This window comes from Mirounga leonina, unplaced genomic scaffold (genome assembly GCF_011800145.1).
Source record: "Mirounga leonina isolate KUSES-001 unplaced genomic scaffold, KU_Mleo_1.0 Mir_117, whole genome shotgun sequence".
Classification (NCBI taxonomy): Eukaryota; Metazoa; Chordata; class Mammalia; order Carnivora; family Phocidae; genus Mirounga; species Mirounga leonina.
Window position 1 is genome coordinate 6,122,521 of NW_023270274.1, and position 16,042 is coordinate 6,138,562.

The window sequence follows — 16,042 nt, forward strand, 5'->3', positions numbered from 1 at the left end:
AAAGAAAACAAACTGGTCAAATAAAGGTGAAATCCAATAAAAGATTGGTCAAATGAAGGTGGAGTCAGAAGGCCCTGCCCACCCTCCTCTCTCCCAGCCCATGATCCCAGGATTTGGGATTTACTACCTATGGCTAAAGCCCGGATGGGATTAAAGGAGACATCCAGTAATTGGAGGTGAGATTAATTGTGGTGAAAATGGCCTAGAGGATAAGAGCACACTTTGCTACTTTCAGAATCTAAAACTCATTAAAGAGAGTTAAGAGCAGGGGCGCCTGGGTGGCTCAGTCGTTAAGCATCTGCCTTCAGCTCAGGTCATGATCCCAGGGTCCTGGGATCGGGGACCCCCACTGGACTCCCTGATCTGCCTGCTTCTCCCTCTCCTACTCCGCCTGCTTGGATTCCCTCTCTCGCTGTCTCTCTCTCTGTCAAATAAATAATAATTTTTAAAAAAGAGTTAAAGCAAAATTTTAATGTGAGAATTTAAGAGTTTAGAAATTAATTTCTTTGGGGGCGCCTGGGTGGCTCAGTTGGTTAAGCGACTGCCTTCGGCTCAGGTCATGATCCTGGAGTCCCGGGATCGAGTCCCGTCTGCTTCTCCCTCTGACCCTCCTCCTTCTCATGCTCTCTGTCTCTCATTCTCTCTCTCTCAAATAAATAAATAAAATCTTTAAAAAAAAATTAATTTCTTTGATTCTCTAAACATGAGGGTCAGACCCAATGACTGTAAGCTTTCATTTCTCTAAGACTTTCCCAATTATGAGTTACGCTGTCAAGGATAAGGAAGTGATTAGACAGATGGTCACCTTACTCCGTGATTTCTCCTTCATAGCCCTTGTGCAATCTACCACGATTATTTTCATAATCCCTCTATAATTCTATATAAATTATGCTTGGTAAGTTTCATTTAAAAGTCCAACATATTAAGGAATCATTACACGTTTATGTCTTTACAGAATCACAAAGAACTCAGAGAAAGAACTGCTGAGCAACTGTGCACTGTCCCACCCAGCCTTGCCACGGCTCCAGCCCCGGTCCATGTGGTGCTTCCTTCATTCATGCCTTCCTTCGTCATCTTCTCTTGCTCAGTTTTCTTTCTTTCTTTTTTTTTTTTAAGAAAATAAGCTTAAAATATCACATTACCAACCTTTAATTATGTTGAAGAAATTCTTCCTTGATGGGCTCTGACTGACACAAAGTAATTAAACTCTCCAGGACAACAAGCTACCCATAATTTGGCATCCATTAACTGTTTACAGTTTCGCTACGTACTATAGTCATTTGAGATACTTTAAGAAAACCCTTCAAATACTGAGATGTTTATTGCATTTTTAAAGTGTCCACAATCTTAAATATCCTGTTTGAAATTCCTCCAGAATTCCTTTACAGCACATGACATCAAATATTGAAATAGTGTTCTCACAATATTACACTTGAAAATACCATTTAGGAACAATATTTTAGGAAATAGAGGGTTTAAGGCAAGACATTCATTTGGAAAAGGTAATTTCGCTCAATCATCTAGATCGACAGGGTTAGTTTTCCACCTCTTCAGTGCCTTAGGATACGCAACATACATTCAGCAACAGGGCACATGTATGACCCTACGGACATCTGCTGAGGTCCTGAGTGCCCATTGAAATAATGGAAATATTTTTATATAAGGCGTGACCCACAGGGACATGGCATGGGAGAGGTTATTCACTCCATTCCCAATCTGGTATACAGGAAATTCCCCATCTAGATCCGTCCCATTTGCCCCCCTACTTCATCTTTTTCAAACGAACACAAATCCCTCGAAAAGGTGCTAAGATTGGTTTCTGTTAACAGAGACAAAATAGCCATCAGAGTGTTTTCCCCTTCATTGCTTTAATGATGAATGTCTAAAGGCTATTTCTTGATTCTGATTGCAAACATTGTTTGTTGTGGAAAAACTATTCTGTCCCAAAGAATTTTCTCTTTCATCACACTGTTTGGATCGAGACAGCTGCACATTTTCATGTGGAGTCTTTCCTCTTTGAGTTTTTTTCACCGGCAACAATAATACTAAGATACCAGCAATGTGCAGGCAGTAATACCAGGAGCTAAAAGAAAAAGGACAAAGTTTACTTTATTAAATTTTGAGAATGATTCCTTAGCAATGGCATCCTTGTCAAAATGTCACAGGCCCTGCGTAGGATGTGCATATTTACTCCATTAATTGGGCATTCCCACCCCCTCCCCTGCCCCATGACATGAAGCTCTCCAGCTCAGCAAGTGGGTATTTATAAAGCACCCTATAAACCCAGGCCACTTAAAAGCATGATACTAGATATCGTATTACATTCCTCTGTAAGGGTCATAAGTCCATGGCTACACAGAACAAAAACAGAAAGGTACTTATTGGCAGCTGCAGTGACCTGAAAATAATCTCTCAGTTCCACAGAATTGAACATTAAGAGCGAACAAAGAGGACACAGAGCTGGTCAAGACCTGAATGCTCTGGCCTCCTCTGCTGTGTATGGTCCCTAATTAAGTTACAAATATTCCAATGATGTAATAGATAATATTGCCTCTCGATGGTTGCTGTCACATAATAAAGCAAGACCATGTTATTAAAGATATTATTAGAAGCATCATTCCTGAAATCAAATATAAATCAAATGTGACCTTTTAGAGTTGTAAACTCAAGTGATTGTGAACAAAGTACCTGGGATAGAAAATCTAACCAACTGCTCAATCACATGTAAATTTATGTGATAATTTTGTGAAAAGGGGAATTTTAGCTGGAGTTCCTTGATGTCTTTCTGTAGGAGTATCGCCATATTTGGGCAACAATATTTGACCACTCTGGGCTGTCGTTCTAAATGCAAGGGTGGTGGAAACTCTATGAAAGGTGAAATTTTTGATCTCAGAGATATCACTAGACAGCGAAAGTGGAATCTGGTGGGTGAGGAAGAGAATAAAGAAAGAAATCTAACAGGGAATTCAAAACAAGAACTTCTATAATACAGAGAAGACAAAGGATCCGTGAAACGTAAAAGAATAAGAAGGGAACAAACTCAGGAAATAGAAGTAATTCAATTTTCTTTTGACCAAAGCAATTAAGAGAATTAACAATTCTTTGTAAAGGACAAGCTACACTTTTTTCTTTCTTTTTTTAAACTGCTCTGTCAGATCCCCTATGGTTCATCTTATTTCGAGTTCCCCTATCCTGTCGTTTTCGGAGTTAACCATCCGACAGCCTGAACTCCTGGTGCACAGACTTTACCGGTGCTTACTCATAATTGTCATAAGACATATTTTGCTTCTGCTCCCAGAATATTCCCAGTGACACATAAGCCTCTGCTTGAACACACAAACTCCTACACCCTGACCCCAGAGCAGGGGTGAGCAAACTCCAGCCTGCAGGGTGCATCGAGCCTGACGTCACTGTCTTAACCGGAGGCACCATGGACCTATAACATGGTATTAGCCCTGGGTGTACAACATAATGATTCAATATATGCACATACTGCAAAACAATCACTGCGGTAAGTCTAGCTAACAGCCAAATGTGAAAAGAACAGCCACGCTTTCCAGTTAAACGTCTGAGAGATCTGAGGCGGTGCTCGCCCCACTGACACTTCTCTGTCTAAATCACACTCCTCTGAAGGGTGAGTGGTGGGAATCATTCCATAAAAAACTTGAGACTTGCTGGTTTAAGATGAAAAGGTAACTATAGAGAGTAAGGCTGTGGTGCTATTTTTCTAAGCTATGCAATAGCAAAGAGCTCGCTCTTCAAAACAAAGTGGTTCCCGCTGGCGTCTTTGTGAGAGTGACACTTACCTGTAGAACGCGAGCGACGGGTTTATGGAGAGAAGGACGAATGGCACAACTGTGTAGCTTATTGCTATTTGAGTCACTACCCATGTTAGAACATCATACAATAATTTCAGTTGGGGAGGTTCGATGAAATAATGCCGAAAGTTACTTCTCATCTGAAATAAAGAAACAAAAATATTTGCTTTGTCTTTCACATTGTTTATAAGATCACACTGACCGTACCTGTTTCAAGGATGAGGAGTGACTGCTATTCCCACGCTCAGCTGGCGGACGTCTACAACGGGGCCACCCCCACGGGAGACGTCAAGTCGGTTCAGGAAAAATGAATAGGCATTGTGTGTAAAAGATACGGAGAGAGCAAAATGTGGGAATCCGGGTAAAGGGCATGTGGGAGTGCTTTGCAACTTTTCTGTAGATTTGAAATCGTATTAAAAGTTTCTTTAAAAAGTTAAAAATAACGCTCCTTAAATCGTATTTGGTAAAGTATAGTATGTAAATAAAGTTCTGCCTGTTTTCACCTTTTCTACTACAATGAAATGAGACATCCTTCCTCTCCTTTAAGCTCTGCGTGTGTGAAAGACAGATGGGTATCATACACTGAGCTGAGGTCAAAAGACATTTAATCACAATAAATGGCAACAATGCACATTATTCTCAAGATAGGTGTTTCCTAATAACTGCTATTTAAACTTCTTTTTTTAGCTTCCAAAAAAGTAAAAACTTTTCAGTTTTGAAATGCACAAACTTAACCAAACATTATTTCCTCTTTTCTACTGTGTTCCCTGCTTTTCTTGTCTAACAGGTTCAGAGGTGAAACACAGCCCTACGGCGAGGATGCCACCGGGTTTTTCAGAAGTGACCTGCTGGATGGTTAATGGCACTCCCATAGAGAGACCATGATTCCTAGCGGCCGGATCGGACCCCAGCACCCACCACGTCTTGCCCGGCTCATGGCCACAGCAGCTACCCACCCTCTTCCCTTCCAACCATCGATGGCAAATCAGTTCTCCTGAGGCATGGCTTTTGGCATTCCACCCCCCTGCTTAAAAACCTCACCTGGCCCCCACGTACGCAGACAGAATGAGGATTAGGCCCTTTCCTAGGCTGGTGTTCAAGTTCTAGGACTACCCCTCCCTCTCCCTCCCCTGCACTCCTTTGCCCTTCCAGAATTATCTACACCTTAGGTATTCACGATGTCTCTGCTTCAACCAGATTTACTTGTCATTTCCAAACACACCGGGCACTTTCGAACTTGGTTCTGCTAATGTCATTTCCATGCCTAAAGCGTCACGTTCCACCCCCATCACACTTCACTCACTTTTGAAATAATGTTCATCTTTCAAAGCCCAAATCCAACTAAACTTTCCTAATGAGGCCACCTCGGGTCAACCCAACCGAAAGGATTTCTTACACCTCGAAACAACTGTTACTGACTACAAAACCCACGGGATGTATGACACGTGCCTCGTGCCTTACACGCATGCACACACACGTACATACGCTAGTACCTATTCGCCCCAGTTAGACCACGAATAGCCAGAAGGCACGGCCCTTGGTTAATACGTCTCTGAGCTTTCCCTCATGTACCCCCCATGGTACCGGAAAATCGCATGAATATCGGCTAGTTTGTTAAACGAAGGCTTCTCACCTGTAAGTGCTGTAAGAAGCCTGTTCAAACACCGTTTCTGTCCTGTTACTTGCCTCTGACTTTCGAGGACTTACACTAAATTGTCCTTCTTCTTTGTCCACCCATGTCACCAACCTAATTTCTCAACTATTTCCCAAAATACTACTCCAGGTTCCAACCAGGCCAGCACTCTAAAGAACTGTGTCCACCAGCCCAGGAACGGCCCATCCACTCTGTCTACACTGTTCATACTCCACTCTTCCTCTAAAAGAGGACTCAAACGTGACAGCTTTCAGGAAACATTTCTAAAATAAACCTACCCTTCTGATCCTCTTTATTTAACTCAGTTTTTAGCTCTCGTTCAGAAAATTCTGTCAAGACAATGAACACTTGGTGGGGCACCTCCCACGTGCCAAGTCTGCTCCTCAGATGAACCAAGCGTGGCGCCCCCGGGAGCATTCAACAAACACGCGAGGCACACGGCTCACTTCTGGCCAGGGCCCCAGACACAAGGCCTGCCTGTGGAGGGGTCCTCGCCTCCTCCACCAGCGCAAGGGGACCACCAGTGAAGTAGGAAATGGAGTTCTGGGTACTCACAGCTCGCGCTGCCAATGTCATCACCACTCCTGTCAGAAACGTCAGGTAATATCCTGGATACACCCCATGCCAAATGGCAGACAGAATGAATGTCTGGATAGTTGGACTCACGGAGGCTCGTTCGTAACAAACCCTAGAAGCCAGAAAACCATGGAGAGCCAAGGGGAGTGAGTGATCAGAGTTTAGATAGTCCACAGCGATCATTCTTTTCTTACCTGACAGGACAGAGAGTAACCAGGAAAACAGCCACCACTTAACATCAGCAATAACTTGACCTGTGACCTCAGGGAGGTGATAGCTACTAAACACTCCTACTTAACTAGGAAAATAAATTTGATTTTCGTCTTTTTATGGTATGTGTAATAGCTAAAATGAGCATTGCCAGTATTTAGAAATCTACATGACTTACCAAAATATCTTTAATATTAAAGATACTTTATTTTACTTTTTTTAAAATTTTCTTTAATGACTTTTGTTTAATTAAGAACTTTCAACTGACCTAATAACACTTCTTCCTGGCAAGTCTGGCTGTGGCTTAGACTAAAATTTCTCAGTAACAGGGTAAAGCACTCAGATGAAAATAAGATTTTCCAAAGGTATCAAATTTATTTTTTTTAAGTCATCTCTATGCATGGGGCTCAAACTCACGACCCCGAGATCAAGAGTCATGAGCTCCACTGCTGAGCCAGCCAGGTGCCCCAAAGGTGTCAAATTTAAAATACAACAGTAACAAAAATCACACAACAGATTAGCTCAGAGAATCTGCAGCCAGTGGAGAGACTGCAAGGTACCACGAAGTGACACTATTGTATGGCGGGCATTTCGAGGGGTAAAGATACTCAACTTGTCACAAAATAAAGGACATTCCCAAAACAGGCTGCTTGGCACAGAACAGTGCTTAGAGCTGTACCGTCACAGGGCAAGATTTCATAAAATAAACTCGAGGTGGAGTAACAGGTCTCACTGGGAACAAGAGGCAGAGTCACCGGGAGTTTCTGTGCAATTTCCTAACTGATGCTGCTATGCTTGGTCTGCCTGTATCTCCCCCTTGGCCGTGCGACCAACTCCTATCACAATCCCAGCACCAGCAACAGCCCCCCACCCCCCATCCCTGCTCTTCCTCCCTACAGGAAATGGTGCACGAAGGTGACGCTGCTGTTTTTTTAACAAGATCACAAACTCTCTGGCTGCAGGGGCTGGGTCTTTGTGTCGGACTCATCCTTGCATCCTGTGCCTAACATGCAGAAGCACCTGTCAAATTGAAATATTTTAAAACTGGAACTGTTCTGGAAAATCTAGGGCATCTGTACAGTGGTTGTGTAGCTACTTTGTTTTTACTTAACACACCTCCAGGGAATGAGAGTAGGAGGACACCAGCCATCTCAGACCCCGGAAAGATGCCGGGGAGAGCGCACCGAGAGGCCGGGGAGAGCTACATTCACCACTCAGGCTGAAAAGTTCTCACATCTGATAGACTCTCGCTTCAGGGGATGTTAGCAGTGTTTCCTGGGTTAACACCAAGGTCCCAATGTCACTCAACACACTGTTAATTTAGTCAAGAATCTGAACTCGGTGAAGCTCAACCTCAAGTCTTAGATGCCAAAGCGCAGCTAAAGCCTGCTCTTGAAGAAACATACCTTTTGAGCCAAAGAGCTGTCTGAATATTCCAATTATCAAGAAACATCTTGAAACTTGTTGACATCTGAAAAACAAAAGAACTTTTTTTCTTTGGCCCACAAAATGATGAAGCTTGAAATATAAGTAATAACATTTTATTGTGCTAAAAATAAGTTACTTGACATTGATGGTAGGTACTGATTTCTTTCCTTAATACTGCTTTTCTAATACAGTAACATCATCGTGTAAATGGAATTTATTTTAGAGGCCATCTACGAGATAAATGGATTATCACTATTTTCTCCTATATGTTAAGTTATTGGGGTTGTCATAGGATTATCCCAAAGACATTCCTGATATGTAAATGACCTTTCAGTGACCCTTCAATGACTCTTTCATTGGGGACTGGACGTCCCATCAAGCCAGTCTCTCAATCCCCTCACCTCCATGCCTCTTCGGCCACCATCTGTGGCCACCCGGAACCTTGGCCCCACCTGGAATCACCACCGTCTTCCCAGCTGTCCAGTCTCTCCACACAAGCCTCTCCCATAAAAGCTTCCCCTTGACCTCAGAGGGAACTTCTGGTCCCCTACCTCTCCTTCCCTCGGTAACTATCTCCTCCTTGCATCTTCACTTCCTTCCCACCATGTAAATTCCATGGTCCATTATTTACTACTCTCATCAAAATCCTGGGTGTGTTTGTTTCTTTTTCCTTTTCACTCACCTCCCTATCAAAATCCTAATCCCAGATCAACCTTACTTTCCCCCTTCCCTACTTATAACCTCTGAATCCGAGTGCAGAATATCATACAGCCTTCGAGACTTCTGTCCGAAATCCATCCTTCTTGATATCAGTTGAGCCCTCAACCTACCAAGCAATCCTTGTTTCCCTAAACAGTGTATTCTCCTCTTCCTGAAAACAGCTATTGGATTGAACCATTTTAAACTTTTTTTTTTTTTTGGTAAGTCAAAAGCAGGTAAATATCAGCAATTTCAGGAGATCCCAACTAGTACTTCAAAAGTTCCCCACTTTCTTATCTCTGGTCCTATCACTCCCCACCCCCACCCCCCATCTTCCCTCCATCGCTCCCAACAGGTGATTTTGCCTCTAACTTTATTGAGATGATATAAACTATCAGACTCCAAATTCTCACATCAAAACTACAAAGTCAGCTGCCTCCACACTTCCCTTCCTCCGTCCCTGGTTCCTCCTCCAACACGGTCAATCCCTGCACCTGGCCTCTTATCTCCCTGTTCTCCATCTTCTTAGGGACCTCGTGTGTCCATCAGCCTCTCTCTCCCCCTACCATATTTTCACACTGTCTTCCAATAGTCTAACTGGTAAACATGTGTCAATCTCTCCATTTTAAAACAAAATTAAGCAAAACAAAAATCCCCCCTTCAATCACCTGTTCCCCGCAGCTGTGGCCTTATCTCTACCCTCCTTCCCTGTACAGGTAATGAATGCCTAAGAGTTGCATAATCTGGCTTTTATGCCTCTCCCTCCCTGGACACTGTTACCAAAATCATCAATAAACTCCCCTGTTGTTACAGCTGATGGTGCTCGTGAGCCCTCCTCTGGCTGCACATCTCAGCAGCCTTTAACACTGACTACCGTTCCCTCCTTCAGAAAAACAAACTCCTTTATTCTTCACTTCCTCTTATACCATGCAGTCTCAACAAGGGTGATATTGCTCCCAAGATGATAAAAACCAGTTCTTGGGGGCAAAAAGTCTTACTATTTTCATATATAAAGCACACATATACATAGAGTACATACACCGATATACAGTATATGTGATATTAAATTTCATGGGGGCTTGATTAGGAAAAACACGTCTCAAAGTCTCCACAGGGAAGCAATAATGAACAGGAAGTTAGAAACACTGCCATGTATTCATCACTCAATTTCCACAATTTTCAGTTTTTCCTTCCCCTTCCCCATTTTATTACTGACATTAAGAGAATTTCAAAGCAAATACCAGACATCTTGGTTCACCTGTAAATAGTTCAGAATTTATTGGACTTCTTTTAAAAAACCAAGATCAGACCTAACAAAATTCTTACTCCTTAATATAATCACCTAATACTCCTCTTGTATTCAAATATCGCTGATTGTTTAAAAACATGTTTTTCCAGTTGGTCTGTTCAATCGTGATCCAAACAAGGTGCACACAGTGCATCTGGCTAAAGCTTCTTTTAAGCTGTAAGATCCTCTCTCTGCCCCCCTCTTTCCCCATGTCATTTATTTGTTGGGAAAAAATGGGTCATTTGTCTTGCAGAATTCCCCACTTCTGGATCTGGTGCTTAACTTACTTCTCCACACTCTACACTCCCTCTAAATTTAGCAAGATTGAAAGACCTAACCAGGTTTAACTGTCCCAGCAAGTCCTTGAGAGACGGTGCTGTATTTCCTACGGCCTCCCATCACAGGCGCCTAATGACAGACTGTCCCACTTGGAGTGATGAGCTTTCAGTGATGTTAAGGTGCGTCGGTGGGTCCTGACCCATTCACTATAAACTTGGTTGTCAAACTTTCACTTAAAGTTTTGGTAGTTTCTATTGTTGGAATCATTCTCTCAGGCTGGCAAACCGATGTCCCCTGTTAGTTCTCCTCTTCTCTCTCTGGCTCCTCCTCCTGACTGCCTTCCTCGGCCCAGCCTATGAGCACAGGTACTCCGGGGAGCGGGGGGTTCTCATCCCTTGTGGGTCTCTCAGTGCTCTCTCGTGGCTACTCTCGTGGTTTCTCCCAAACCTTGAAATGCCACAGGCTGGTAGTTCCCCAATGAGGATCTCCAGCTCAGGTGTTGTGGCTAGTGGCTGGTCATTTATTTGCCTGCCGGACAATTTAGTTGAGTCTGAAATCTGAACACACAGTATCTTTCCCTTCAAACCTGTGCCTGTTCTTTGTTCCTTCTCCCAGTGAAAGGCATTGCCATAAAACTGGCTTAAGCCAGGTATCTGGTCCCGATTCATAACTCACTCTCTCTTGCTGATGCCAAAGTAACACCGAGTTCTGCTGGGTCTCTGGAACAGTGCTCCCAGGTGCTTATGTCTCTCCAACCCGACTGGCACTACCCTGGTTCAGGTCACCATCACCTTGGATAAACACAACACCCTGCTAACAGGCCACTCTGTCCCACGAGGGCAACTCATCTACCTGATGCAGCCAGATCCTTCCTAACCACAGCTGTGATCACCTCGCTTGTCTGTATAAAACGCATCGACAATACCCCATCGCTCTTTTAAGAGCTCCAAACTCTTAATATGGCCTCTGGAAGTATCTGGACCTGTCTTCAATTGCTGCAGGCTCGTCTGTCACCACTCCCTGTGTTGTGAGCCTTATCCCCTCAGGATGCTGTTCCTCCTCTCCTTGGAGTGCCTGGCAACCTCCTCCTTACCTTTTAGGACTCGGATTAGACATTATTTCCTTCAGGACCCCTCCCTGAGCTATCTGATCTGAGTTGGAGCCAATCTGGCAGCACACACCCTACACCTCTCTGATCACAACCTATCCTTCTGTGCCCCTTTGGCCCGCTCTAGACTAAAGCTCCACAAGGGCCCAGATCACACAATCTTACTCACTGGATCCCCAGTGCTGGTGCACATGCGAATGACTGATAAATACTGGTTGTATGGAAGAATGAGTATTATCAATAAAAAACCTTCAACACCACTCTTGGGACATCACATCATAACCCGTAAAAGCAAAGTATGGTACGTAAAATATCACATGGTAACTAGCCTGTAAATGATTGACTAACCTCTATTTGTTGAATTCTCAAATTGGAAATCAAGTCCCAACGAGCTGTTCCATTTTCATCATATCCTCTGAAACCAAAGCCTGCAGCATTATTAATAGCATCAGCTGCAGTAAACAAAGTGAAAAGAGCATATTAAGAATCCATATAACAATCTACCATGTTCTCCCAGAAGGTATATGTTATTATATACTAGGATCTTTTTAAACAGTAGATTTATTCATTTTCATCTTTATCTGATACTATAATAAAATGGGCCTTGACCCAGTTTTTAGGATATCCTAACAGTTTCTAGGATATTCCCTTGTATTTAGGATATGAGCTGTAAAGTTGGTTTCTTCTAATAGAGGACTCTAATTTTTCAAGTTGGTCTTTAACTACATATCCTCAAGAGGGCGCTCTCCCCGCTAGCTACTAAGATACACCTCCACACGTTAACAGTCAGTCCCAGGCAACTTACCTAAGGTCCATGCAAAATAGTATTTGGGTCTGGCAGCCAAAAGTGAGACATAGAGATAGACGACTTTTGTTGGCCATGATGCTGTAGCTTGAAAATGCTCATCGATGTTATACTCCACAGGTAATGTTTTAGAGATGGTCAGGTGAAAGAATAAGGAAAGTCCACAGACTAAGAGCTTCTGAATGACTGCGACCTGAAAGAACAAGACAAGATTTCATAAGCTTAATCTATACCCCTTTTAATTCATCTGACATACTACTGCCAGATTAATCTGGCATAAACTCTATAACTCTCCTGGTCAAAAATCATAAACTATGCTGCACTCAGCATGTCAAGCCCTCAGGGTCTCACGGTAGGAACATGTATGTCCAGCCTTCTCTCTACTACCTCTGGATTAGGGCTCAAGACACACTAGAAACCTCAATTTGTGTTTTCAAAGCTTTCAGTTAAAAAAAAAATACCTGAAAGCAAACACAGGCCTATAGGTGTGAATACACAAAAATAATCACATGAATAACTTTTGGGAGTGGATTTCGTATTATACACACACACACACACAAAGAGCTTATTTTTCCATTGTGCTTTTCCCTGTATTTTCCAAATGCTATGTGTATTTCATGGACATTATTTTTACACTAAACAATTTAATGCATCCCTTTAAGTCTGACAGTTCTCTAATGCAATTTTATTCACAAATGATAAAACCAAAAGAACTACACACCCCCAAAAAAAGATTGGCATAAAAGACTCTGGTAGGGGGTGCTCAGCGGGGGGTCTGCTTCTCCCTCTGACCCTCTTCCCTCTCGTGCTCTCTGTCTCTCATTCTCTCTCTCAAATAAATAAATAAAATCTTTAAAAAAAAAAAAAAGACTCTGGTAGGGGGAAAAAAAAAAGGCCATTCTTTCCTATATCCTGGTAAGGTTAAATCACCTTAAAAGAATCCAACTCATGGTGGTTTTGTATTTTTAGTAAGCCAGAATATTTCAATCTGACTCAATAGAGGGGAGATTATAGCACCTGCCAAGGGAAAGAAACAGGTGGAAGAAAGGAAAGGCTGCGTCCAGGTAATGGAACATAACAAGATGCTTGGATTTTGAGTGTCCTGCATAGTAGTCAAATACTATTCAAATTAATCTGCAAATGAATATTCATGTTTTCACACTTTCTATAACAGTGCCAAAAGAAAGGGCTCAAAGGCAAGAGTCAAAGCACATGCCAGATTCACCGCATTTCTGAAAAAGCTGTCTTTGCTCTCGGGCCACTTGTTAGGAGGTATTGAGCACTCGAGGACTCTTTGCTGCAGCCTTCATTCTCATTTTCCTCAATGTTTTTTTAAAGCTTTCTCTAGTACAATAAGGCTACATTTTCTTCACCCCTCCCCCAAAATATCTAAGCTTTACATTTGAAAAGAGATTTAAAACAGGTAATTAGAGAAAAATTATAATCTCACAGTGAGATGAAACAAATGGCCTCATACATTAACCTAAAAATTGGGTGTATCATCTTAGTGACACAATGAGCAATACTGTGGCCGTGAGACTAGACACACAAGTTTCCAGGTCTCAGTTTCAAAACAAAAATTAAAGTAGCATACACTTGATCTCGACTACCAGGCAGCGCACAAAGGCTCAGGCAATGTGGGATCAGGTAGCTTGGAAGGCAGGAGTGAGGGCCTAAACCTGGGAGGCCAGGGATGACCCCTGGTTCCCACCGCCTCCCTGCTTAGTAAAGGGGCACCCTTCCACCATTCCAGCAGGAAGGCAGAAGTCAACTCTCAGAGAAGCTGAACCAGAGAAGATCCAGGCTTAGGGACATGGGTCCAGAGTGGGGGGCTGGGTAAGTGCTAGAATGAAAACGGGGAGACTCGAGGAAGTCTACAGCCTGAGAGGTGGATCCTCAGCCCCCGTGCCTGGGCCAGGTCCAGAAACAAGCAGTCAAGTTTGTATCTACCTCCTAAGATGGCAGAAGACTGAGGGATCCTTCACTAAGAAGCTAAGGAGCCCCAGAGGAAAGTTCTACAGACGTCATGACAGAGACTGACAAGTGCTCCCCAGAAGCCACCCTCCGCTTCTTGCACAAAGATGGAATTTTTATTTGGGCACGTCTAGCTAGACCACACATGACTATCCCCTTCACAGCTGAGTGTAGCCACGCGGTCCATGCGATGTTAGCTCAAGTACAGCTCCTGTGGCGAGCCAGCTTACACCGTGGGGATGGGGGCAACGCCCTAAGGATGGCAAAAACAGGGGAGAGCTTGGATCCCCAACCCATGGAGCTGCCACATTACCCATGGACCACTGACACTTCAGATGTCGTGGGAGAGACCTTGTTTAGGCCATTGTGATTTTGGTCCTTGTTTCAGCGCCCAAACCTGTATCTGATTTAGATAAAGACAATCGGGAGGTGCCCAACAAAAGGGCCATTGGCTAACTGACTGTCCTACTTTGGATCCCAAGAGTCCACACACTCCAGTGATGCACAAAGAGCTTCCAAATGCCTTTGAGTGATTTGTAAATACCACTCTGACAATATAAACTTTTCACATATGGAATTTACCCTAAAAATATAGTAAGACAGTGAAATAATAGATTAAGAGTATTTGCCATTGCCAACAACCTCTGATTTATGATGTCTACAACCCAAAAGAGGAAAAGCCACATTTATAAGAGTGAATCCCATAAAAATTCAGAGTGAGGTGACAGAATATATAAATTTGTATTATTCTTTGTTGGGTTTGATTTACTGCTACTCAGAAGTTTATACCACTTGAAATTTTTCAAATATTTTACAACATTATGTCTAGTACCTTGATCCCTAGCTTTTAATCCTCTTTCCAGTATTCCAGAACAAGATTCTGGAAGATCGAAGCTATCTATATTAATCCTTTCTTTCTCCTGTGGCAGTGAGACCTCTAAAGGGTTAAGTGGTCAGCCTGGAGACACAAATAGTCAATGGAAGAGATCGGAATGTACTCGATTTCAAGTCTGAATTTCAAGCCCATATGATATGGCATTTATCAATTAACATTTAACCAGTAATAGAAAGTATGAAGACAAAAGCACCTTTTTGGTACAAAACACGAGTCACATGGCAGAAAAGAGATAAAATAAGAGCTTTTGTGAATGGGTGCAAATTTCCTCATTCATGCTTCATTTTATAGTTAACTTAGAAAGGAAGGTGATCCTTTGCTCAAGCCCCACATTGAGAAAAAACATACTAGCCCCCTTTTTTGTCTCATAGACTTTTTTTTTTTTTTAAAGATTTTATTTATTTGACAGAGAGAGAGACAGCGAGAGAGGGAACACAAGCAGGGGGAGGGGAAAGGGAGAAGCAGGCTTCCCGCAGAGCAGGGAGCCCGATGCGGGGCTCGATCCCAGGACCCTGGGATCATGACCCGAACCGAAGGCAGACGCTCAGCAACTGAGCCACCCAGGCGCCCCTGTCTCATAGACTTTTTGATTGGCCTAGTTCTCATGGGACTTTTAGATTCTACCAGATCAAATCCAACATAAGCTCGGCCTACACAAAGCCTCAGAGCCTTTCTTGATAAAGGAGTACCTATCCCAGCAGTCCAAAGGAAATAAAGCTTATGTTCAGTTGTGAGGCAATCTGGCACAGACTTTGTACTAGGACTGCCTGTGTTTGAATTCCAGTTCTCCTGCTGCCAACCTGGGACATCTCAGTCAAATCACGTAGGCCTGGTTTCCTCATCTGTTAAGCGGTGAGAGTAACAGCACCTACCTTGTGTTGTGAGTGCTGAGAGTGTCACTGTGAGGTGTGCCCAACAGGGCCGGGCACATGGGAAGTGCTTTCAAAGTGTTAGCTACTGTTAACTGTTTTATTGTGGGGAAGCAGGAAAACTTTCATGGACAAGGTGATATTTGATGTAGGCCTTTAAAGAGGAGTAAGATTTCAACTGGCAATGACCAGGAGGAGGAGAGGGAAGTCAGGAGAGGAGAAGAGAACACTTTGAATTAGCTGGAACATGAAGTGCAGGGAAGGAAGAAGCCTAAGAAATTAGGCTGGGTCAGTTCCGTGCAAATGGCTTTCTTGTAAAATATTCGATAACTATAAAACATCGTTTTCACTCAGGAACTCAGTACTGCTTTTTTTTTTTTTTTTTTTTTAAAGATTTTATTTATTTATTTGAGGGAGAGAGAGGTGGGGGAGAGAGAGC

The 16,042-nt window shown here is 43.0% G+C and overlaps 1 protein-coding gene across 5 annotated transcripts in view; it reads right to left on the reverse strand.

The window, feature by feature from the left end:
• Positions 1-1,297: 1,297 nt before the first annotated feature.
• LOC118007297 (lysophospholipid acyltransferase 2) overlaps positions 1,298-16,042 on the reverse strand; it is a 118,193-nt gene continuing 103,448 nt past the window's right edge. For all 5 annotated transcript variants that reach the window (XM_035000319.1, XM_035000317.1, XM_035000318.1 and 2 more), the window contains 6 exons: positions 11,866-12,058; positions 11,409-11,512; positions 7,665-7,729; positions 6,028-6,160; positions 3,807-3,958; positions 1,298-2,083 (listed from right to left, as the gene is read on the reverse strand). In XM_035000319.1, coding sequence (XP_034856210.1) covers positions 1,861-2,083; positions 3,807-3,958; positions 6,028-6,160; positions 7,665-7,729; positions 11,409-11,512; positions 11,866-12,058 — 870 coding nt within the window. In that variant the 3' untranslated portion in view covers positions 1,298-1,860. The remainder of the gene's footprint in view (positions 2,084-3,806; positions 3,959-6,027; positions 6,161-7,664; positions 7,730-11,408; positions 11,513-11,865; positions 12,059-16,042) is intronic.